This window comes from Mobula hypostoma, chromosome 20 (assembly GCF_963921235.1).
Source record: "Mobula hypostoma chromosome 20, sMobHyp1.1, whole genome shotgun sequence".
Lineage (NCBI taxonomy): Eukaryota > Metazoa > Chordata > Chondrichthyes > Myliobatiformes > Myliobatidae > Mobula > Mobula hypostoma.
Window position 1 is genome coordinate 59,505,505 of NC_086116.1, and position 25,116 is coordinate 59,530,620.

General features: G+C 42.4%; 1 protein-coding gene across 1 annotated transcript in view; it reads right to left on the reverse strand.

Annotated features, from left to right (window-relative positions):
• Positions 1 to 24,327, reverse strand: part of lrguk (leucine-rich repeats and guanylate kinase domain containing) — a 161,749-nt gene extending 137,422 nt beyond the window's left edge. Inside the window, exons 1-5 of the mRNA XM_063072199.1 lie at positions 23,964 to 24,327; positions 23,347 to 23,454; positions 22,978 to 23,059; positions 13,362 to 13,462; positions 3,200 to 3,281 (exon numbers count right to left, since the gene is read on the reverse strand). Of these exons, the coding sequence (XP_062928269.1) occupies positions 3,200 to 3,281; positions 13,362 to 13,462; positions 22,978 to 23,059; positions 23,347 to 23,454; positions 23,964 to 24,248 (658 nt within the window). The 5' untranslated portion in view covers positions 24,249 to 24,327. The remainder of the gene's footprint in view (positions 1 to 3,199; positions 3,282 to 13,361; positions 13,463 to 22,977; positions 23,060 to 23,346; positions 23,455 to 23,963) is intronic.
• Positions 24,328 to 25,116: the final 789 nt, after the last annotated feature.

Consider the following 25,116-nt stretch of genomic DNA (forward strand, 5'->3'; position numbering starts at 1 on the left):
GGGCAGTATGATATGGAGAGTAAAAGTTGATTAATACTTGTGCGTCAACTCGACACCGTAACCTACGCAAGTGACCTACACGCGTTGCAAGCATTTATACTTGTGCGTTGGTGTGTCTGCATCGCTCTGCAATTTGGGCACGTCGCGCATGCACACATATCTGCCCGTACAAGGCTTCATGGTCATGGTAGTCTTTCTCAGAGTAAACAAGTTTAAAGCAAGCGTCTTTTTTCGTAAAAGCGAAATGTGTCCTCCATAATTTTGGAGGCCTGTAAAGCTTTATGGAAAGCATTGCAGCCAGAGTTCCTTCCCTGGCCTTCAGTCGCCCAATGGGAAGCTATTGCAGCGTAGGAGGAAATGTGATGTTACCAAGCAGACCAATCACAGTTGTTCGGTCTGCGTTGCCGCGACGTGTAATTACATTTTGGGAGAGGTGCCCGTCAGGCTACAGTGTAGGGATCTGCGTAGGCTCTGCGTAGGGTTCGCGGCGATGCCGTACTTATGGCGTTGAGTTGATGCAGAAGTATAAATCAGCCTTAAGCTGTTGCCCATGCAGCAGGTCTGCCCCCGCCCCCCCCCACAAAACTGATCAATACAACGAAGTGGCAGAGACCGATACAGACTGGCAACTCCTGTGAAGCACCAGTGGCTTCACAGGAGTTGCCAGTCACTATTGAACTCAATGTTGGACTGCTTAGGGACTCTAGTTCCAGATTTTTCCCTCAGGGTTTACTCCTGAAGCCTTCTCTATGAGTGGCTATAGCTGGAAGGTAGCGATGGCTTGAGATCAGAGTTTTCCTTCTCCTGGATGAGCTGCCAACCAAAGCTGACCAGCCCCATCTGCCCAAAGTGACTGGTTTTAAGGCACCAGCCACTTCTCCTGTCAGTAGAACTGTTCCATTGGGCTTATTAGCTAAGCCACATGTGAAGGCCAACTGTTGTGTTTGGTTGTCAGAGGCTATTTGAGACTTACACTATTGGGAGCATTAAGTAGGTAGCAGGAGCTTATCCTCACTACCTCCTCCAGTTATGACAACGTTAAGGAACCACATATATAAATTCACATATCACAGCCTGGTATAGAGGCTTCAATGCACAGGATTGCAAGAGACTGCACAGAGTTATAAACAAGGACATCTCCATCATGAGTACAATCCCCCCCCCCCACATCTTCAAGAGGTAGTACTCCAAAAAGGTGGCATTCATCACTAACAATCCCACTATGTGGGTCTTGCCCTCTTGTTACTACCGTTGGTGAGGAGGTACATGAGCCTGTAGACCTACAATCAGTGAATTACAAACAGCTTCCCATCCACCATCAGATCACTGAACAGTCCATGAACCCACAAACACTACCTCTTTATTCTTTCTTTTGCACTTTTTACTTATTTTTGTAATTTATAACAACATTATGATTTTGCTTTGTACTGCTGCCACAAAGCAACAAATTCTACAGTGGTGCTAGAAAGTTTGTGAATCCTATAGAATGTTCTCTATTTCTGCATAAATAAGACCTAAAATGTGACCAGTTCTTCATGCAACAAGATAAAGAGAACCCAATTAAATAGATAACACAAAAAATTACACTTCTCCGTGTATTTATTGAGAAAAATAATCCAATATTACATATATTTGTTGGAAAAAGTATGTAAACCTTTGTTCTCAGTAACTGATGTAACCCCTCGTACAGCATTAACTTCAACCAAATATTTCTGGTAACTGTTGATCAGTTTTGCACATCGGCTTGCAAGAATTTTAGACCATTCCTCTTTACAAAACTGTTTCAACTCGGGGATGCTGGTGGGGTTCCTTGCATGAACTGTTGCTTCAGGTCCTTCTACAACATTTCTATAGGATTAAGGTCAGGACTTTGACTCAGCCACTCCAAAACAAGAATGTTCTTCTTTTTAAACCATTCTGTTGTTGATTTACTCTTGTCTTTCGGATCATTGTCTTGTTGCATGATCCAACTTCTATTAAACTTCAGGTGACAGACTGCTACCCTGACATTCTCCTGTAAAATGTCTTGATATAATTTTGAATTCATTGTTCCCTCAACGATTGCAAGCTGTCTAGGCCCTGAGGCAGCAAAGCAGCCCCCAACCATGATGTTCCTTCCACCGTGCTTCACAGCTGGGATGAAGTTTAGGTGCTGGTGTGTAGTGCCTATTTTCCTCCAAACATAGCAATATTAATTTCTGCCAAAAAGTTCAACTTACATCTCATCTGTCCACAGAACGTTGTCCCAGAAGCATTGTAGAACATCCAAGTGGTCTTTTGCAAACTTGAGACATACAGCAATGTATTTTTTTTTGGAGAGCAGTGGTTTCCTATGAGGTGTCATTCCATGAACAGCACTCTTGTTCAAGTGTTTTTCTCATAGTGGACAGATGAACAGAGACTTTAGCAAGTTCTAAAGATTTCTACAGTCTTTTGCTGTTACCCTTTGGTTCTTTTTCACCCCTTTCAGCATTGCACATTGTGCTCTTGATCTGATCTTTGCAGGATGCCAATTCCTAGGGAGAGTTCGACGGTACTGAATTTACTCCATTCATAGACAATTTTTTTTTACAGTAGACTGCAGAACGCCCAGTTCTTCAGAAATGATTCTGTAGCCTTTTCCAGCTCTGTGTATCTAAAAAATTCTTTCTTTAAGGTCCTCTGAAAGTTGATTTGATCGAGGCATCTTTCTTGAGAAGAGTAACCTGACTTTGTGTGCCTTTTTGAAAAATATATATATAGGGTTGGGCACCTCTACAACCCACACATTCAATCTCATCTCATTGATTGGAACCCTGACTGCAAATAGCTTTTGTCGAAGACATTACCCTAGAGGTTCCCATGCTTTTTCCAACAAATACATGTAATATTGAATCTTTTTTCTCAAATTTGTAAATGAACAAGTTTAAGATTTTGGTGCTATTTATTAGGTAAAGATCTAATCACATTTTAAGTCATATATATGCAGAAATAGAGAAAGTTCTACAGGGTTCATTAACTTTCTAGCACCACTATACATCATATGAGTCAGTGATAATAAATATTATTCTGATACATCAATTCCTCACTTACAACTTGATATCATCAGTAAATTCCACGATTAACACTACAATTAAACAGTAATTAGAGAACTAATGAATGACTTAAAAATGATTACTCTTAGCATATCCACCTAGTGTATGAAATATGTAAAGGATACTGCTCAAATTCAGTTTAGAAAGAAACGGATGGTCTGATAGCTCCTTCACATCAGAGATCTGGTTATATGAGAAGTCCACTTCCTGCAATAGAGGATAAATGAAGATCATATCTTGAATACAACTGAAGAGTGTTCTGTCAATCTCGTCTCAGCATTACTTGAAATTATTTCAACTACATTCAAGACAACACTAATTGGCTTGATAATGTTATAATATTATAAATGGGCATGGTGTACTGTACATTGCAGTAACAAATTACAATGACTATCCCTGAGAACAATTTCCATTCGGAACATTCCAAAGGTGAATAGGATAATTAAAAGGATAATAGGACCATGGGTTTGTGATGCAGAAGGTAAAGAGGGAGAAGAGGGGAGCAGTAGTGATAGGGGACTCAGTAGTCAGAGGAACAGACAGCAGATTTTTTGGACATGAACGGGACACTCAGCTGGTATGTTGCCTCCCAGTGCCAGGGTCAGGGATGTCTTGGATCACATCCACAGCATTTTGGAGAGGGAGGGAGAGCAGCCATATGTCTTGGTACATATTGGTACCAATGACAAAGGATGGAAAAGTAAAGAGGTCCTGAAGAGAGATTTTAGAGAGCTAGACAGAAAGCTGAGAAGCAGGACCTCCAGGGTAGTAATTTATGGATTACTACCTGTGCCTCGCACCAGTGAAGGTAGAAACAGGATGATTTGGCATATAAATGCATGGCTGACAAGTTAGTGCAGGGGGCAGGGCTTCAGGTTCTTAGATCATTGGGATCTCATCTGGGGGAATTATGACCTGTACAAAAGGGATGGGTTGCACCTGAAACCGAGGGGACCAATATTCTCACAGGCAGTTTTGATAGAGCTGTTGGGCAGGGTTTAAACTTATTTAGCAACGGAATAGGATCCGGAGTGAAGGGGCTCAGGATAGGACGGATGGTAAAAAAACAAAGATACTGTGCAGTCAGACTGTCAGGAAGGGCAGGTAGATGATAGGACAAAATTGCAGTCAGCAGGGAGAGTATCAGTGCATTAGGAATGCAGAATCAAAAGGGATAGCAAATATAATGCTCGAAGTGTTATATCTCAATGCACAGAGTATAAGAAATAAGGTGGATGATCTTGTTGCACTTTTATAAATTGTTAATTATGATGTTGTGGCCATCACTGAATCATCGCTGAAGGATGGTTGTAGTTGGGAGCTAAATATCCAAAGTTACACACTCTACTGGAGGGATAGGAAGGTAGGCAGAGGGGGTGGCATGGCTCTGCTGGTAAAGAATAGCATCAAATCATCAGAAAGATGTGACATGGGATCGGAAGATGTTGAATCCTGTGGGTTGAGTTAAGAAACTAGAAGGATAAAAGGACCCTGATGGCAGTTATATACAGGCCTCCCAACAGTAGCTGGGATGTGGACTACAGATTACAACAGGAAATACAAAAATGTCAAAAGGACAATGTTATGATAGTCACGGGAGATTTTAACATGCAGGTTGATCGGGAAAATCAGGTTGGTAATGAATCTCAAGAGAGTGAGTTTGTTGAATGACCTCAAGATGGCTTTTTAGAGTGGTTTGTCATTAAGCCTGCTAGGGGATCAGCTACACTGGATTGGGTGTTAGGTACTGAGCCGGAGGCAATTAGGGAGCTTAAGGTAAAGGAACCCTTAAGAGGCAGTGATCACAATATGATCTGAGTTCATAAGTAAGGGCTGACATAGCAGCGTTTCAGTGGAGTAAAGGAAATTACAATGGTATGAGAGAGGAGTTGGCCAAAGTAAATCGGAAGGAGCTGCTGGCAGGGATGTCAGCAGAGCAGCAATGTCGTGAGTTTCTGGGAGAAATGAGGAAGGTGCAGGATAGATGTATTCCACAAATAAAGAAATACTCAAATAGCAAAATAGTACAACCGTGCTGACAAAGGAAGTCAAAGCTAATGTAAAGCAAAAGAAAGGGCATACAACAAAGCAAAACTTAGCAGGAAGAAAGAGGATTGGAAAGCTTTTAAAACCCGGCAGAAAGCAACTAGAAGAATCATTAGGAGTAAAAGATGAAATATGAAAACAAGCTAGCAAATGATATCAAGATAGATAGAACTCTTCAGGTACATAAAAGATAAAAGAGAAATGCACGTGGATATAGGACCACTAGAAAATGAGGCCAGAGAAATAATAATGAGGAACAAGGAAATGGTAGATGAACTAAATGAGTATTTTGTATCAGTCTTCACTAGCAGTGTGCCAGATGTTGAAAGGTGTGAGGGAAGAAAAGTGAGTGCAGTTCCTACTACAAGGGAGAATGTGCTCAAAGAGCTGAAAGACCGAAGAGTACATAAGTCACCTGGACCAGATGAACTATACCCTAGGGTTATGAAAGAGGTAGTGGTAGACATAGTGGATGCATTAGTAATAATCTTTCAAGAATCATTACACTCTGGCGTTGTTCTGTTGGACTAGAAAATTGCAAATGTCACTCTACCCTTTAGGAAAGGAGGGAGGCAGCAGAAAGGAAATTATAGACCAGTTAGCCTGGCCTCAGTGGTTGGGAAGATGTTGGAGTCAATTGTTAAGGATAAGGTTATGGAGTACTTGGTGTCACAGGACAAGATAGGACAAAATCAGCATGGTTTCCTTAAGGAAAAATTTTGCTTGACGAACCTGTGGGAATTCTTTGAGGAGATTACAAGTAGGATAGATAAAGGGGATGCAGTGTATGTTGTATATTTGGATTTTCAGAAGGCCTTTGACAAGGTCCCACACATGAGGCTGCTTACCAAGTTAAGAGCCCATGATATTACAGGAAAGTTACTGGTCTGGTTAGAGCATTGGCTGATTGGAAGGAGGTAGCAAGTCGGAATAAAAGGATCCTTTTCTGGTTGGTTGCTAGTGACTCGTGGTGTTCTGCAGGCGTCAGTGTAGAGACCACCTCTTTTTATCCTATATATCAATGATTTAGATGATGGAATAGATGGCTTTGTTGCCAGGTTTGCATATGATACAAAGATTGGCGGAGGGGCAAGTAGTGTTGAGGAAGCAGGAAGGCTGTGGAACGATTTAGACAGATTAGAAGAATGGGCAAGAAAGTGGCAAATGAAATATTCTGCTGGAAAATTTTGGCAGAAGAAATAAATATGCAGACTATTTTCCAAACGGGGAGAAAATACAAAAATCTGAGATGCAAAGGGACTTAGAAATCCTTATGCAGAACACCCTAAAGGTTAACTTGCAGGCTGAGTTGGTGGTGAGGAGGGTAAATGCAATCTTAGCATTCATTTCAAGAGGTCTAGAATATAAGAGCAAGGATGTGATGCTGAGGCTTTATAAGACACTGGTGAGGCATCACTTTGAGTATTGTGAACAGTTTTGGGCTCTTCATCTAAGAAAAGATGTGCTGCATTGGAAAGAGTTCAGAGGAGGTTCACAAGGATGTTTCTGAGAATGAAAGGATTATCAAACGAGGAACGTTTGATAGCTCTGAGCCTGTACTCACTAGAATTTAGAAGGATGAGGAGGGGATCTCACTGAAACATTTCAAATGTTGAAAGGCATTGATGGAGAAGATGTGGACAGAATATTTCCCATGGTGGGGGCATCTAGGACTAGAGAGGACAACTTCAGGATAGAGGGGTGAATATTTAAAACAGAAATGTGGAGAAATTTCTTTAGCCAGAAGGTAGTTTTGAATATTTGAATTAGTCAAATATCAGCCAATATAATCAAGGTTTGCTCCAGGGGAGCGGCCTGTCGGGAAGCGACCTTGACGAGGGAAGTGCCTTGTGAGAAAAGTGCGAGTCTTTGGCTCCAGAGTCTTTGGCAAAGAGGCTGAGGGAGGAGACTACGCCACAGTTGGAGAGGGTGAGAAGTGGTGAGGAAATGACAGGTCACCTGATTCAGTGTGCTGCTTGCATGATGTGGGAGGTCAGGGACGTTGATGGTGCCTCTGGCTGCAACAAATGTGGCAAGTGTGTCCAGGTTCAACTCCTGAAGGACCGTGTTGAGGCACTGGAGAGGCAACTGGATGACCTCAGGTTCATCTGGGAAACAGAGGTTTTTGTGGACAGGACCTGCAGCGAGATCGTTACACCGAAGATACCAGAAGAGAGAAGGGGGGGCGACGATGAGGAAGGGATGGATGCTTGGAGTACAGGAGACCACGGGGGATCTGCTTCTTGAAAACAGGTTCACCCTCTTGGAAGCTGTCGGGACAGAAGACAGTGCAAGTCTGAGAGGCGGACGGGTCTGCGAGTCAAAAATCGGCGCTGAAATAAAGCCGAGGAGACAGACGTCAGGCAGAGCCGTGGTAGTAGGGGACTCCATAGTGAGAGGTACAGAAAGGGGTTTCTGCAGCAACAGGCCAGATTTAAGGATGGTGTGTTGCCTCCCTGGTGCCAGGATCCAGGACATCACGGACCGATTGCAGGACATCCTCAAGGGAGAAGGTGATCAGCCGGAGGTGGTGGTGCATGTCGGCGCAAATGACGTCGGGAAGAAGATGAGAGACATTTTGCAGCGTGACTTCAGAGAACTCGGAAGAAGGCTGAAAAGCAGGACCTCCAGGGTGGTTATCTCGGGTTTGCTTCCAGTTCCTTGTGCTGGAGAGGACATGAACAGGAAGATAGGGGATCTGAATGTGTGGCTGAGGAGCTGGTGCGGGGAGCAGGAATTTAGATTCTTGGACCACTGGGATCTGTTTTGGGGTAAGGATGAATTATACAGAAGGGACGGGTTGCACCTTAACAGACGGGGGAGCAGCATTCTGGCAGGCAGGTTTGCCACTGCTACATGGGTGTGTTTGAATGGAGTTAAAGGGAATGAGATAATAAGAAAAATTAAGAAAGACAACAGAATTAAAGGGGCAGAAAGATCAGGAAGGAATCAGAGAGTATGGGCGAGTGCAATAGGAATTGATGTGAAAGGCGAGGGGAGTAAAAGTATTACTTTAAAAGGAATAAAAGTATTATATATGAATGCACGGAGTATAAGAAATAAAGTGGATGAGCTTGAGGCTCAGTTGGAAATTGGCAAGTATGATGTTGTGGGAATAACAGAGACATGGCTGCAAGAGGACTAGGGCTGGGAAATGAATATTCAGGAATATACATCCTTTCGAAAGGACAGACAGGTTGGCAGAGGGGGTGGGGTGGCTCTGTTTGGTGAAGAATGAAATTCAGTCACTTGCGAGGGGGGACAAAGAATCAGGAGATGCAGAGTCAGTATGGATAGAACTGAGAAACTGTAAGGGCTAAAAGACCCTGATGGGAGTTATCTACAGGCCCCCAAACAGTAGCCTAGATATAGAGTGCAAGTTAAATCAAGATTTAAAATTGGCATGTCGCAAAGGTAATTCTATGGTTGTTATGGGGGTTTTTAATATGCAGGTAGACTGGGAAAATCAGGTTGGTACTGGACCCCAGGAAAGGGAGTTTGTGGAATGCCTCAGAGATGGATTCTTAGAGCAGCTTGTATTAGAGCCTACCAGGGAGAAGACAATTCTGGATTTAGTGTTGTGTAATGAGCCAGATTTGATGAGGGAACTCGAGGTAAAGGAGCCATTAGGAGGTAGTGACCATAATATGATAAGTTTTAATCTACAATTTGAGAGGGAGAAGGGAAGATCAGAAGTGTAAGTATTACATTTGAACAAAGGGGACTATGGACACATGAGGGAGCAGCTGGCAAAAGTTGACTGGAAAGATACCCTCACAGGGATGACAGTGGAACAACAATGACTGGTATTTCTGGGAATATTACAGAAGGTGCAGGATCAGTTCATTCCAAAGAGGAAGAAAGGTTCTAAGGGGAGTAAGGGCCGACCGTGGATGACATGGGAAGTCAAGGACAGTATAAAAATAAAAGAAAGGAAGTATAACATAGCAAGGATGAGTGGGAAGCCAGAGGATTGGGAGACTTTTAAGGAGCAACAGAAGATAACTAAAAAGGCAATACGGGGGGAAAAAATGAGGTACGAAGGTAAGCTAGCCAAAAATATAAAGGAGGATAGTAAAAGCTTCTTTAGGTATGTGAAGAGGAAAAAATTAGTTAAGACCAAAGTTGGGCCCTTGAAGACAGAAATGGGTGAAATTATTATGGGGAACAAGGAAATGGCAGACGAGCTGAACAGGTACTTTGGATCTGTCTTCACTAGGGAAGACACAAACAATCTCCCAGATGTAATAGTGGCCAGAGGACCTAGGGTAACAGAGGAACTGAAGGAAATTCGCATCAGGCGCAAAATGGTGTTGGGTAAACTGATGGGACTAAAGGTTGATAAATCCCCAGGGCCTGATGGTCTGCATCCCAGGGTACTTAAGGAGGTGGCTCTGGAAATCGTGGACGCACTAGTAATCATTTTCCAATGTTCTATAGATTCAGGATCAGTTCCTGCAGATTGGAGGGTAGCTAACGTTATCCCACTTTTTAAGAAAGGAGGGAGAGAGAAAACAGGCAATTATAGACCAGTTAGTCTGACATCAGTGGTGGGGAAGATGCTGGAATCAATTATAAAAGATGTAATAGCGGCATATTTGGATAGCAGTGGCAGGATAGGTCCGAGTCAACATGGATTGACAAAGGGGAAATCATGCTTGACTAATCTTCTGGAATTTTTTGAGAATGTGACTATGAAAATGGACATGGGAAAGCCAGTGGATGTAGAAAGCCTTTGATAAGGTCCCACATAGGAGGTTAGTGTGCAAAATTAGAACAAATGGTATTGGGGGTAGGGTACTGACATGGATAGAAAATTGGTTGGCAGACAGGAAACAAAGAGTAGGGATTAACGGGTCCTTTTCAGAATGGCAGGCAGTGACTAGTGGGGTACCGCAAGGCTCGGTGCTGGGACCGCAGCTATTTACAATATACTTTAATGATTTAGATGAAGGGATTAAAAGTAACATTAGCAAATTTGCAGATGACACAAAGCTGGGTGGCAGTGTGAAATGTGAGGAGGATGTTATGAGAATGCAGGGTGACTTGGACAGGTTGGGTGAGTGGGCAGGTACATGGCAGATGCAGTTTAATGTGGATAAATGTGAGGTTATCCACTTTGGTGGCAAGAACAGGAAGGCAGATTACTATCTGAATGGTGTCAAGTTAGGAAAAGGGGAAGTACAACGAGATCTAGGTGTCCTTGTTCATCAGTCACTGAAAGTAAGCATGCAGGTACAGCAGGCAGTGAAGAAAGCTAATGGCATGCTAGCCTTCATAACAAGGGGAATTCAGTATAGGAGCAAAGAAGTCCTTCTGCAGTTGTACAGGGCCCTGGTGAGACCACACCTGAAATATTGTGTACAGTTTTGGTCTCCAAATTTGAGGAAGGACATTCTAGCTATTGAGGGAGTGCAGCGTAGGTTCACAAGGTTAATTCCCGGGATGGCGGGACTGTCATATGTTGAATGCCTGGAGCAACTGGGGTTGTATACACTGGAATTTAGAAGGATGAGAGGGGATCTGATTGAAACATATAAGATTATTAAGGGATTGGACACGCTGGATGCAGGAAACATGTTCCCAATGTTGGGGGAGTCCAGAACCAGAGGCCACAGTTTAAGAATAAGGGGTAGACAATTTAGAATGGAGTTGAGGAAAAACTTTTTCACACAGAAGGTTGTGGTTCTGTGGAATGCGCTGCCTCAGAAAGCAGTGGAGGCCAATTCTCTGGATTCCTTCAAAAAGTGTTAGATGGAGCTCTTAAAGATAGCAGAGTGAAGGGATATGGGGAGAGGGCAGGAAAAGGGTACTGATTGTGGATGATCAGCCATGATCACAGTGAATGGTGGTGCTGGCTCAGAGGGCTGAATGGCCTACTCCTGCACCTATTGTCTATTGTATTGTAGTGAATTTGTGGAACTTGTTACCACAAGCAGCTGTGGAGGCCAGTTCAGTGGGTATACTTAAGGCAGAGACTGATGGGCTCTTGATTGGCTACTGCATCAAGGGTTATGGGGAGAAGGCCAGAAGGCTGAATAGGGGAAAAAAGGATCAGGTATGATTAAATGGCAGAGGAGACTCGATTGGCCAATTCTGCTCCTATGCCTTATGGTCTTATAGTCTAAATCCCAACAGAGAATGTGATAACAGCCTTCTAAAATGGCAACATAAATGTATAGCACTGCAGATTTCTACTTGATTAAACCACACATGACCTTGTAGTCTTGTCCACTGAAATTGATAGTTGCCATTTCTGTGCTTTTTGAGAAGTTACTAAATTTAAACCCAAAACAATCAAATTCAGATGCTCCTTTACACTTAGCTTGTGACATGATTACTGTAGATTACAAGATGGGAATTAGATCAAAGCTTCACTCCTTCAAAGCATTTTGTACTACTACAGGCCTACAAAACCAGTTCTTCGAGCCAGTTTCAAAAAGTGACTGCTCCTGCTAATCCTGCAGTTAATTATGAGCTTGTTCTGCAAGTATTATATTGTCAAAGGTAAGGCAATATGCATTAAAAAAGAGAACAGAGGTGAAATGATTCAACAGGTTGGCTTTCAAATGTTGATTTTAACATGATTTTTTCTATAATAAAAGATTTAATTAAAACATATGACAGTCGCAGCATTCGTCTGTAAATCTCATAATGTATTGTTACCTAAACCTTCAGGTTCATCTAAGTTCACAGTAAAGCCATAGGGAAATGCTTACTCTTATTAATTTCCAGCATCTGCAGAATTCCTGTTGTGCTTATTAATTCGATTTATTTATTTATTACATACTATATCAAACATTCATAACTTTTTCTTCTTGGGAATCAAGAATGGCTTGCTTTCAACTCAGGTTTTGAGGTGACTGGTGAGGCAAGAGCTGACTGATGAGCAGGTGGGTGAATGGTTTATTAATTTATGCCTACTGTAATTTGTGTGCTCCTAACACATGGTCTGAGGAACTCAACACCATCCTGAATGCTCCTTCTTCATTTTCCAGGAGGTTTTTGACATGTTGCATTTCTTTGAGGAGACTTTTAGTACACATCTTGAAATCCTTTCCTCCTGCCAGTAATCTCCTCCTATGGCAGAATGTAGAAGTGGGTGTCCATCTCAGAAGTCAGGTGTCAGGTATGTCCAATGAGGCCAGTGGCATGCACTTACAGTTTTATGGATGGCGATAGTGGATATTGAAGATTTTGTGGAGACATGACTGAGAAAGTGATCCTTTTCCCTTATCACCTTCTTGCCAAAACAGTCTTTCCAGGTGAAACTGTGATTACCTGCACTTCTTCCAATTTAGTGTGCTGCATTCAGTGTTCACAATGTGGCCTTGTCTATTTTGGAGAAAGTAAATGTAAGTAATGATTATGTTTGTGGAGCACCTGGATTCAAGCTTCAGGGGCAACTCAAAGCTTTCTGTTGCCTGCCATTTTAATTTTCTATCTTACTCTACTCTTACCTGATACAAAGATCAATTTGAGGAACAGCAGCACATCTTCAGTTTGGGAAAGCTGTAGCCTTCCGGACTTCATTTTTGATTTCTACAAGTTCAGTTAACTAGAATTCTCTGTTTCAGTTGTTCATTTGTGATGTTTTTTACCCTCATATTTCCTCCCTTTCCCAAGCGTGACCTACTAGACTAGTCTCCCTGTTCTACAGTTCAGAACTGCTGCATTCAAGGCATAGATTATTTTCTAAATGGGGAGCAATAGCCTTTGAAGTGATCCTGCTGGCAGACATTGACAACCTCACTACCCTTCATAACTTCAACTCTGTTGTTGTCTCTCAATATTGGTTGGAGCCAAGCGTATGAGAGGCAGATTGCTAACATACTCAATATACATCTGCAGTATATCAATTTATAAAGTAAACTGGACAGATTAGGGCTGATTTGGAGTCTGCACTCAAGAACTGCCAGGCAATTTTGATTATTGACAGTGCACAGGAGGTTAAACATTCTTCCCACAGTTTCAAAATATGTATTGTAAATATGTATGATCCTCCTCTTTGGCAAGATCAATATAGAAAAATGGCATAAAAATAAAATCAGTGAAACAAATGTTTAAAAGCTAATTTAAACATACTTAAATATAAATATTACACTTTAGTGAAAATAATACATAATCAAACAACACCTTACCTTGCCCATTCATTCCTCCTTTCCATTTATCTAATCATAGTCCTTGTGCAGCTTCCCAACTAGACCACATGCACTTTGATTCAGATATTTATTGACTTACCTTAATATTTTTAGGTAGTTTTAGGCCAGCGATCGAGGTCAGAGTATTATGGGAGGCATCCAGCTGTATCAGGTAGGGCATATAACTTACACAACGCAAATCTAGGAAGCATAAAGAATATGCTGAGCAACAGTTCAAAATGCAAGTCTGACGCAATTTAAAATTAATGACAATCAATCTAACAGTTTAACTGTTTCTTTCCCTGAGACCCAGTGATGTTGTGGGGATGGAACTGGACTCTCTGATGGTGGTGTCTGAAAAGAGGATGCTATCCAAGTTGCATGCCATCTTGGTCAATGTCTCCCATCCACTACATAATGGACTGGGTGGGCACAGGAATACATTCAGCCAGAGACTCATTCCACCGAGATGCAACACAGAGCGTCATAGGAAGTCATTCCTGCCTGTGGCCATCAAACTTTACAACTCCTCCCTTGGAGGGGCAGACACCCTGAGCCAATAGGCTGGTCCTGGACTTATTTCATAATTTACTGGCATAATTTACATATTACTATTTAACTATTTATGGTTTTTATTACTATTTATTATTTATGGTGCAACTGTAACGAAAACCAATTTCCCCCCGGGATCAATAAAGTATGACTATGACCCTGACTGCCCTGCTGAGTATTTTAAGCAATTTGTTTTACTTCCGATTTCATGCATCCATGGTTATTTGCTTTTCACTCACAATTATCTGCAATGAAAAGCTCTTAATTAGTATTTTTTCATCATAGTGTTGCTGGCTTACTTCAATCAGTCTTTGAGACAGAGGCTGATATTGAGTCACAAATACAAAAATCTGTAGTTACTGGAAATCCGAGCAACACACAAAAAGTGCTGGAGAAACTCAACAGGCCAAACAGCATCTATGGAAAAGAGTACGTCAATGTTTCGGGTCGATTCCCTTTAGCAGGACTGGAGAAAAAAAAGATGCGGAGTAGATTTAAAAGTGGGGGGAGGGGAGAGAGAAGCACAAGGTAATGGGTAAAAACCAGGGGTGGGGATGAAGTAAAGAGCTGCGAAGTTGATCGGCGAAAAAGATACAGGGGAATCTAATACAAGAAGACAGAAGGCTATGGAAGAAAGAAAGGGGGGGAAGAGCACCAGAAATAGGCAAATGTTGAAAGGACTGGATAGGGTGAATGTGGAGAGGATGCTTCAGATGGTGGGTGTATCCAGAACTAGAGGGCACAGCCTCAAAATTGAGGGTCGACCTTTAGAGCAGAGGTAAGGAGGAATTTTTTTTAGCCAGAGCGTAGTAAATCTGTGGAATATTTCAGGCAGAAATTGATCATTTCCTGCTTGGTTAGGGCATCAAAGGATATTGAGAGAAGGCAGGTGTATGGGGTTGTGGGATCCGGGATCAGCCACGATAAAATGGCCTAATTCTGCTCCTGTGTCTTAAGGTCTTATGATGGGCAGGCAAGGAGATAAGGAAAGAGGGGGAAAAGGGGATGGGAATGGTGAAGGGGGGGTGCATTACCTGAAGTTCAAAAAATTAATGTTCATACCATCAGGTTGGAGGCTACCCAGACAGAATATAAAGTGTTGTTCCTCCAGCCTGAGTGTGTCCTCATTGCGACAGTAGAGGAGGCCATGAATGGACATATCGGAATGGGAATGGGAAGCAGAATTAAAATGGGTGGCCACTGGGAGATCCTGCTTCTTATGGCAGACAGAGCATAAGAGTTCGGTGAAGCGGTCTCTCAATCTTCATCAAGTCTCACCGATATACGGAGGCCACACCGGGAGCATCGAACACAGTATATGACCCTAACAGACGCACAGGTGAAGTGTAGCCTCACCTAGAAGGACTGTTTGGGCCCTGAATGGTAGTGAGGAAGGTGATGTAGGGGCAGGCGTAACACTTGTTCCGCTTGCAAGGCTAAGCGCCAGGAGGGAGATCAGTAGGGAGGGAGGAATGGACAAGGGAGTCATGTAGGGAGCAATCCCTGCGGAAAGCAGAAAGTTGGAGAGAGGGAAAGATGTGCTTGTTGGTGGGATCCTGTTGGAGATTGAGAAGTTCCAGAGGATTATGTGCTGGACACGGAGGCTGGTGAGGGTGGTAGGTGAGAACAAGAGGAACCCTATCCCTGGTAGGGTGGTGGGAGGATGGGGTAAGAGCATATTGAGTGCTAGTTTTATTGTAGAACTGACAGTTCAAAGCATGTTAATCATTTCAGAAGGCATAATATCGAAAGTAACTTGCTGTCATGTCAAAGAGTAGACAAGTTTTGGAAAGTACTTTAACAAATTCTACTTATGTACTTTATCAATTGTTACTACTTAGACAAAGAAAAACTAGAAGTGATTAATAAAGAAATGAAACAATAAATATTCCTGTTGCATTTTTTTCATGGATGACCAATTGTTGATTACTTCCGCTGGAAACTGACTTAACATTCCCTGTCAAACACGTGGAAACCTAAATATAGAAATTATTTTAATATATTAATATGTAGTCTACAATATTAAATTTCAAACGAATTCATATTTAATCATCATGCATGTTTACCAGTCCTTGGAGAAAATGCTCTCTTTTCTCCCACTGAGTAGGTAGTTTAATGCTTAAGTTATTAAGAAAATCACAAGTATTAGGGATAATTCATTGAGCAAATAGGTAAATATATGAAATAAAATACAATGCATTAATTAAGACATAAAAAGTTACTAAAAGTAGACAGACAGTCACCCCAAATACAATACATGCTCAAAAAACACATCAAGGCTGCATCAAATTAAGTAGATTTTTTCTGTTTCCATTGCAGGGTCTCTTTTGTGCCAAGATGTTCAATATAGTTCCTTTCAGTAGCTTATGGCAAGCTTTTGATTCCTTTGCTTAAAATTTCAGTATAAATCTTCTTCTTTGAATACATAAACAGCTCTTTAATAGGCTCCAGGGTTCAAAAACCCCATTTGCCAGTGTTTCATTAATTTCATCAACTTGCATTATTATCCAAGGGGATAACTTCACCTCTGCATCAAATTTAACAAAATACAAAACTTCCATCTTTGCTACCCATATCTCCTTTGACATCAACAGGTCTATGAAGACTAAATTCCAGTGACAGATATAAAAGGTGGTGGAGGTGGTCAACAAGAGAAAATGAAATACAGTAAAAGCAATTTTGAATATCCCACAAACAATAATCACTTAGAAGAACTTTAAAATATGGCAATTTTCTTCATCAGATCAATGATCAAAGCAGGCAGAAAAGATTGCAGTGTAAAGGTAATCTAATGATAGTACCAGTAACATATGCCATTCTCTGAGTATCAGATTGGAATCCTTGGTCCAAAACGTAAATCTCAATATTCTCATCCTAAAGAAAATGGCAAATGTAATTCAGATTAGCTTGCTCCCATGCCCACTTCTATTTTCTTTGCCTTGCCATGCATATTGCAGGGGCCCAACAGAGATATTTAAAATATCCTTGGGCACGGGGTGGGGCAGGGGTAGTGCCAGAGAACTGGAGGATAGCTAATGTTGTTCCGTTATTAAGAAAAGTGGGTAGTGGGTAGTGGCTCCATATGTCACCACTACAGGGCGTGATGACCTGCCTTACATGAGTCCCGGGCTCAGCTGGCTCCAGCTGACAGTACCCGGAATGGACCCGTCCAGGGTTACGGATCCCACTGCCTTGTGGGTATCTTCGGGAGAAGAGAAGGCTAAGGAGTAAACCCTACACAAATCCGGAGTGGAGCCCCGAAGGCGATTGGATGACATATCACGTCACCTCCCAGCAGCTCCTGCAGCCAAGCTGATGCCAAAGGTACTGCTTTGCATTCCTTTGGACCACATCTGCGAGGCCGAGAGGGGATCATGATGTTTGGCAGCCCAGGGTCTCCACATTCATCGCCCAGGTCTGCGCCCCAGACAGGCGCATCCATTGTCTACTTAGACAGACGGAGCCATGATGTTAAGAAAAGCTCTATAAGTAAGCCAGTACAGGCCAGTGACACTGACATCAACCATGGGTAAATTATTGGAATGTATTCTAATGGAGAGGATATATAAGTGTTTGGATAGACAGAACCTGATTAAGGATAGTCAACATAGCTTTTAGTGTGGTAGATCAATTCTGGCCAAGCTTATAGAATTTCTTTCAGATTACCAAAAAGGTTTAAGGAAGGGCAATGGACATTAACTACAAAGGTTTGTGCAAGGCCTTTGACAAAGTCCTGTATTGGAGGCTGATCCAGAAGGTTAAGTCATTAGGCATTCAGGATGAAGTAGTCAATTGGATCCAATATTGGCTTACCAGAAGCTAAAATGTCATAGTAGATGGTTGACACTCCGACTGAAAACCTGCAACTACTGACGTGACATGGGGCCACTGCTGGGTTCATTGTTGTTCATCTTCTATATTAATGATTTTGGTGATAGTATGGTAAAATGGGTAAGCAGATTGCGAATGACATCAAGATTAGGTGCATAATGGACACAGAAGAAAGCTATCAAAGCTTGCAGTGTGATCTTGACCACCTGGAAAGATGGGTTGGAAAAAGCCAGATAGAATTTCATGCAGACAAGTTTGAGGTGTTGCACTTTGGGAGGACAAGGTAGAATGCTAGGGCTCTGAGGTATGCTGTAGAACAAAGAGGCCTGTGAATATATATCCATCATTCCTTGAAAGTGGCACAAAAGTATATTAGGTCATAAAGATAACCTGGGCACATTGGTCTTCATAAATCAGAGCACTGACTACAGGAATTCGGATGTTATGATGAAGTTGTACAAGACGTTGGTGAGGTGACTTTAGAGTGTTGTTTGCAGTTCTTTTCACCTGCCTACAAGAAAGAAATCAGTAAGTTTCAAAGAGTATTGAGAAAATTTACAAGGACATTGCTGAGACTTGAGGACCTCAATAATAAGGAAAGGCTGAATAGGTTAGAACCATATTCCCTGGAGCACAGGAGAGTAAGGGGAGATTTGATAAAGGTATACAAGTATATGAGGGTTACAGATAGGATGAATGCATGCAGGCTTGTTCACATTAGGTTGGCTGAGACTAAAACTAGGGGTCATAAGTTTAGGGTGAAATATTTAAGGGGAATCTGAGGAGAAATATCTTCACTCAGAAGATTAGATTAGATTAGATTCAACTTTATTGTCATGTGCCAAGTACAGATACGAAGCCAATGAAATGCATAGAGCATCTGACCAGAAATGCAAAGAATAGTGTTATTTACAAAATAACTGTGAATTAAAAAAGTGCTACAGCACACAAATACAAAAGTACTGAGACAGTACAATATGGATGCAATACTGCTTAACACTGTGGTGAGAGGTTCAGCAGTGAAGAAGCTCTTCTTGTGCCTGCTGGTGCGGGAGCAGAAGCTCCTGTAGCACCCTAGCGGATGGGAGGAGAGTAAAAAGTCCATGTTTAGGGTGAGATGCATTCCTGATAATGCTTTTTGCCCTGCCCAGGCAGCGCTTATGATAGATGTTCTCAATGGTGGGCAATTGGGTGCCAATAATCCGCTGGGCAGTTTTCACCACACGCTGGAGTGCTTTGCGGTCCAACACGGGACAATTGCCATACCACACTGAGATGCAGTTGGTGAGTATGCTCTCAATGGTACAGCGGTAAAAGTCTGTCAGTATCCTGGGACAGAGGTGAGCTTTCTTCATGCTCCGCAGGAAATAAAGGCACTGTTGCGCCTTTTTGATCAGGATGTAGGAGTGCAGTGCAAGTGTAGAACAAACTGCCATCAGAAGTGGTGTATGTGGGTTCAATTGCAATATTTAAGAAATGTTTTGATAGGTACATGAAGAGCAAGGCTTTGGATGGATATGGTCTGAGTGCAGCCAGATGGGAGTTGAGAAGATCAAGAGAGCATGGACCAGATGAGCTGAAGGGCTTGCTTCTCTGCTATAGTACTCTATCACTCAGTGTGAGAGAATGGAAGCATCATTGCTGGTGTACTAGGGAATTATAACTGCTTAGACTGGGGGAATACAAGTATTGATAATAAAAGATGCAACAGCAGAACATATGGAGAAGAGTGGGCAGAATCAGGCAAAATGAACATCGATTTGTGAAAGAAAAATCATGTTTGACAAATCTGCATTAAAACTTTAGATGTAACTAGAAGAATAGATGAAATATTGAGAGCAGATGTGATGCATTTGAAATTCCAAAAGGTCTTCCAATAGGTATATTGGAGGACCTATATGAATGGGATTCTCATGGACGAGAATTGGTTAGCCAACAGGAAATGAGTAGTACGAATAAACTAGTCTTTTTTCAAGTGGCAGGTAATAAGAGTGGGGTAGGTACCACAATCAATGGTGCTGGGAGCCCTATATTGTGTGTGCGTGTGTGTGTGTGTGTGTGTGTGTGTGTGTGTGTGTGTGTGTGTGTGTGTTATTTATTTATTTATTTATTTATTTATTGCTGATTTGATGAGGGAATAAGACATTATAATCTCCAAATCTGCAGACAAAAGAAATATTGGTGGAAGCCCGAGCCAAGCGGAGGATGTGGAGAAATTCCACTGGATGAATGGACAATTATGAAAAAGCAGGTTATATGAACTGTGATACAATATGAATGGGAGAGGATGTAAAATTCAAGGAATAACCTTTATAATGCCAAATGACAAGTACGAAGAGGAAAATGGGTGTTGTCTTCCCTCTCCTTTTCCCACAACTTACATTACTAAAATCAAAATTTCTGATCATTAAAGCACTGCTGTTTGTGGAACTTGCCATGTGCAAATTCAATCCCATTTTTCATACTTGGCAATGTTCAGAATCATAATCAGTTTTAATTACACTGGCATATGTTATTAAATTTGTTGTTTTGCTGCAGCACCATATTGTACATAATAATAAAAACTATAAATTACAATAAGTATATATAATGATAGAAAATTAAATAGGTAGTGCAAAAAGGAAAAATATAACGAGGTAATGTTCATCGGTTCATTGTCCATTGATGATGGAGAGGAAAGAGTTGTTTCTGAAACATTGAATGTGTGTCTTCGGGCTAGCACCAATGATTCAGCTGGCACAGTTTACAGCTTTCTGCAGCTTTTTCTGATTCTGTGCAGTGGCCCCTCCATACCAGATAGTGATGCAACCAGTTAGAATACTCTCTATGGTACATCTGTAGAAATTTGGGAGTGTCTTTGGTGACATACCAATTCTCTCAAACTCCTAACAAAATATAGCCATTGGTTTGCATTCTTTGTAACTGCATCAATATATTGAGCCCAGGACAGATCCTCAGAGATGTTGACACCCAGAAACCTGAAGCTGCTCACCCGTAACATGTCTGATCCTTTGATGAGGACTGGTGTGTGCTCCCTTGATTTCCCCTTCCTGAAGTTCACAACCAATTCCTTGGTCATACTGATGTTGAGTGCAAGGTTGTTGCTGATATACCTCACTCCTGTACACCTCCTCATCACCATCTGAAACTCTGGCAACAATAATTGTATTGTTAGCAGATTTACAGATGGAGTTTGAGCTGTGCCAAGTCACGCAATCATGGGTGTAGAGTAGTGGAATTAGCACGCATTCTTGAGGCGTGCCAGTGTTGATCGGCAGTGAGGAGGTGATGTTATTTCTGATCTGCACTGACTGTGGTATCCCGCTGAAGTTAAGGATCCAGATGCAGAGGCCCAGGTTCTGGAGTTTGTTGATTAGAACTGAGGGTAAGATTGTGTAGAACACTGAGCTGTAATCAATAAACAGCAGCCTGATATAGGTATTGTTTTTGTCAGGGTGGAGGGCCATTGAAACTGCATCTGCTGTAGATCTGTTGTGGCGATGAGCAAACTCAGTGGGTCATGGTCTTTGCTTAGACAGGAGTTGATTCTAGCCATGATGCAAGTGCTACTGGGCGAAGGTCATTGAGGCAGCTCACCCTGCTCTTCTTGGGCACTGCTATGATTGTTGCCCTTTTGAAGCATGTGGGAAACTCTGACAGCTGCAGTCATTTGAAACTATTAGGAAGCTATGTTTTCTTTATTGGAATGGGTAGTTCATACAACACTCATAGAGAGAAGAGGGACACTTGAACCTGGATGGTTTTCTCTAATGTAAAGGGTATTTTTTTCTTGGCTCTACCAATCTTTTCACTCTTTTGCTAAGAATTTAAACATGTTGCCCATGACTAACAAATACCTGTCTCTCTCCAGGCAGTTGATTGCTGCCCGACTTCAGGTCTCTTACCATAGTACCATTCTCAATCAGTCATGGACAGCTTGCAAACTATATACTGTGCCATTCAATTATCTGAATGAAGCGACTGTACAATAGCCAATGCTGGAAAAACAATGGGTGAAGTAGCATCTGAGGAATCAAAAAGCGCAAGTCAAAATTTTGTGTAGGAACCCTGCGTGAGGAACAAGACAGAAGAGCTGAGATTATCAGAACATAATAGTATAATGGAGGGGTGGAACAGAGTCTGGTGCATTATAGGTAGAACTAGGTTGAGGAAGAGGGAAGAGACAGGGTGTGTGAAATGTGAATATTGGGAAAAAACTAGGTGGGCAAACAAGTACGAACCAAATACAATACTCACACTATGTCCTCCTCTGCTCTGGGGAAAACAAGCATGCACTAGGCACCATTTGGCAGAGCACCTGTGCTCTGTCCACAACAGTTACCTTAGCTTTCAGTTGCATGTCATTTTAACTCTCTGTCCCACTATTATACTGATATGCCTTCCCATTGCTACAGAGAAGCCAAATGCAGATTTGAAATACCAACATCTTATATTCTGGTTAAGTAGCTAACAACTCAGTGGTATGAACACTGAATTTTCTTTTTTCAAATAACCCACACCTAGTTTTCATCTACCCTTTTTCTGAAAAACTTTCCCATCCCATCTCCTCCCCTATCTGGTTCTATCTTTCCATTGTCTCCTCCCCATCTGGTTCCACCCATCAAATACCCCAGATCTCTGTCTTCCCCCTTGGCCCCCACCCACACCTGGTTCCATCTGCTAATTATCTCCTCCCTCATCTATCAGCCTGTGTCTCACCACTCCATCATACTGTCATCTCCTCCCTCATCTATCAGCCTGTGTCTCACCACTCCATCATACTGTCATCTCCTTCCTCATCTATCAGCCTGTGTCTCACCCCTCCCTCATACTGCCATCTCCTCCCTCATCTATCAGCCTGTGTCTCACCACTCCATCATACTGCTATCCTCCCTCATCTATCAGCCTGTGTCTCACCCCTCCCTCATATTGCCATCTCCTCCCTCATCTATCAGCCTGTGTCTCACCCCTCCCTCATACTGTCATCTCCTCCCTCATCTATCAGCCTGTGTCTCACCCCTCCCTCATACTGCCATGTACTGGCAATCCTCACTCTTTTTCTCTGGCTTGACGCAAGGTTTCGACCCGAAATGTTGACATAAATTTTGCCTCCACAGATGCTGTTTGACCCACTACATTTTTCTCATGTTCTTATGTTTTGCTCCAGATTCCAGCAGTGCAGATTCTCGATCTTTAACATTATAATATCTTGTCCAGCCAGCTTCCTTTTACTCAAATGCATAGGACATCCAGTATCAATTATTGTTATATTATAATTTTAGTGTCACTGTAAAAAAAAGTCCTCTCAAGTGCACCATTTTAAAAAACTGTACCTGTTATTTTATTGTAAGGAAGTTCCAGCTTTTGTAGGTGAATGTAATCACAAAGAATGGAAATATCACTTAATTCGTAATTCTGTAAAATGAAAAGTGGTATTATTTACAGAGAAATTCTGGACTGGGTAAAGTACGAATTTGACAGTCATCCCTTTTCCTTTCCTCAGTCTACCTATCATCTATCCATCCTTGTTTCACTCCCCCCCCCCACTCTCTGTTTTATACTGGCTGTCTGCCCTCTCCCCTCTCAATTCTGATGCATGGTCTTGACCTGAAACATTGACAATTCCTCTTCTCCCACAGATGATGCTCAATCTACTATGTTCCTTCTGCGGTTTGCTATTAGTACAAAATTGTATTACTTACTGGCAGGGAGAGATGGAGGTAGGCCTGTTCCATTCCAGTTGCTGAGCGCCTCAGATTTGACAAGCCTTCCACTATTATGTCTTCTGTCAATAAACCATCAAATTCTTCCTGCAGAACAAACATTCCTTTGAAAATTTCATGCACCTTCTAGGAATGTACCAAATAAAGAGCTTTTGAGAGGTGACACACTCTCATAAAAGAGTTATCATTGGGCTCCTTTACTATCAGAACCTCCACATTGGAAGAGGCATTGAAACCAGCCACCTTGACAAGAATATCTGTGAAATTTACACAAGATTTCACTCACTTGGACAAGAGCCCATATTGTCTCTTGAAAAGGATATTTGCATTTCCCTAGGCCAAGGGAACTTTACTGTGGCCTGGCAAAACTCCAGACTCCCAGATAATCACTGTAGATTAAACAGTTTATCAACAATGAATGGACAAGGTTTTTTGAATAAGTTGGTTTGCAATCATTCTCATTTCAATTTTTTTTAGATCACTCTGATACATTTGCCTTTTGAAGAAAGAGCAGCTGGCACAATATTGATGCCGAATAGCAAATTGGGTATTTTATTTCTGATTCAAGTTTCTAGCAGCACTCCACCACATCTCACCTCATCGTCCATGTCTTCCAGGTTCTCGCACTTGTCTGAGCTGGTAGTGTCATTGCTGCTGACAGCATTGTCCAACAGCTCCTGGTAAAACTCATCCACCAGCTCCCTGCTGCAGCCGTCCAGCAGTTCAAGGAGCATAGCCTGGCCCACCTCCTCCAGTTCCTCCTCCAAGACGCGCTGGGCACACTCCCGTATCATCTCCTCCAAGAGTTCCCACACGACCTCCACGCCTTCCACCGCCTCTTCTTCCGGCAGCTCGCTCTCACTGACTGTCGGAGCTTCCATTGTCCTCAGCGACTTGACGGAGTGTCTCGGTATTTCTCAATACAGGACTCTGGAAGTACGGAGTGACTTTCTCATTCGACCGCCGCCATAATGTTGTCTCGTGGTTACTAGGCGACGGGCCAGCCTTGTCCCTGTGCCCTCTGGGAGTTGCAGGAAAAACGGACGCGGTAGGAGCGGCAAATCCCTCGAAGCACGCCTTCTGCGCATGCGCGGCTGCCCACCCTCTGCAACAGTGAAAGATTCCACAGACAGCAAATTTAGTTGTTTCATGTTTAGACAAAGAGTGGGTTGAGGATAAAGATAAAAGTAAAATTATATTCAGAGGTGACCAATATTGGAAGATGAGGTATATGACTCTCGAGAGGGAGACTACAATCTCACTGAGCAATTTCAGAGCCGGGATCTTGTTCCAGAAAATTATCCAGGAACTTATCTTTAGAGCAGGGGGTTCTTAACCTTCTTTATGCCATGGAGCCCTTTTGCAGTCCAGTGAAGCCTATGGACTCCTTCTCGGAATAATGTATTTAAATATATAGAATAAAAATTAAGGCATCCGTTAGTCTTGCGAGACCACGGATCTGCGCCTGGAAAGTCTTCGCTCTCCAGGGCGCAGGCCTGGGCAAGGTTGTATGGAAGACCAACAGTTGTCCATGCTGCAAGTCTCCCCTCTCCACGACACCAATGTTGTCTAAGGGAAGGACATTAGGACCCATACAGCTTGGCACCAGTGCCGTCGCAGAGCAATGTGTGATTAAGTGCCTTGCTCAAGGACACAACACGTTCCCTCGGCTGGGGCTCAAACTCACGACCTTCAAGTAGCTAGTCCAATGCCTTAACCACTTGGCCACGTGCCCACATATATAAAATA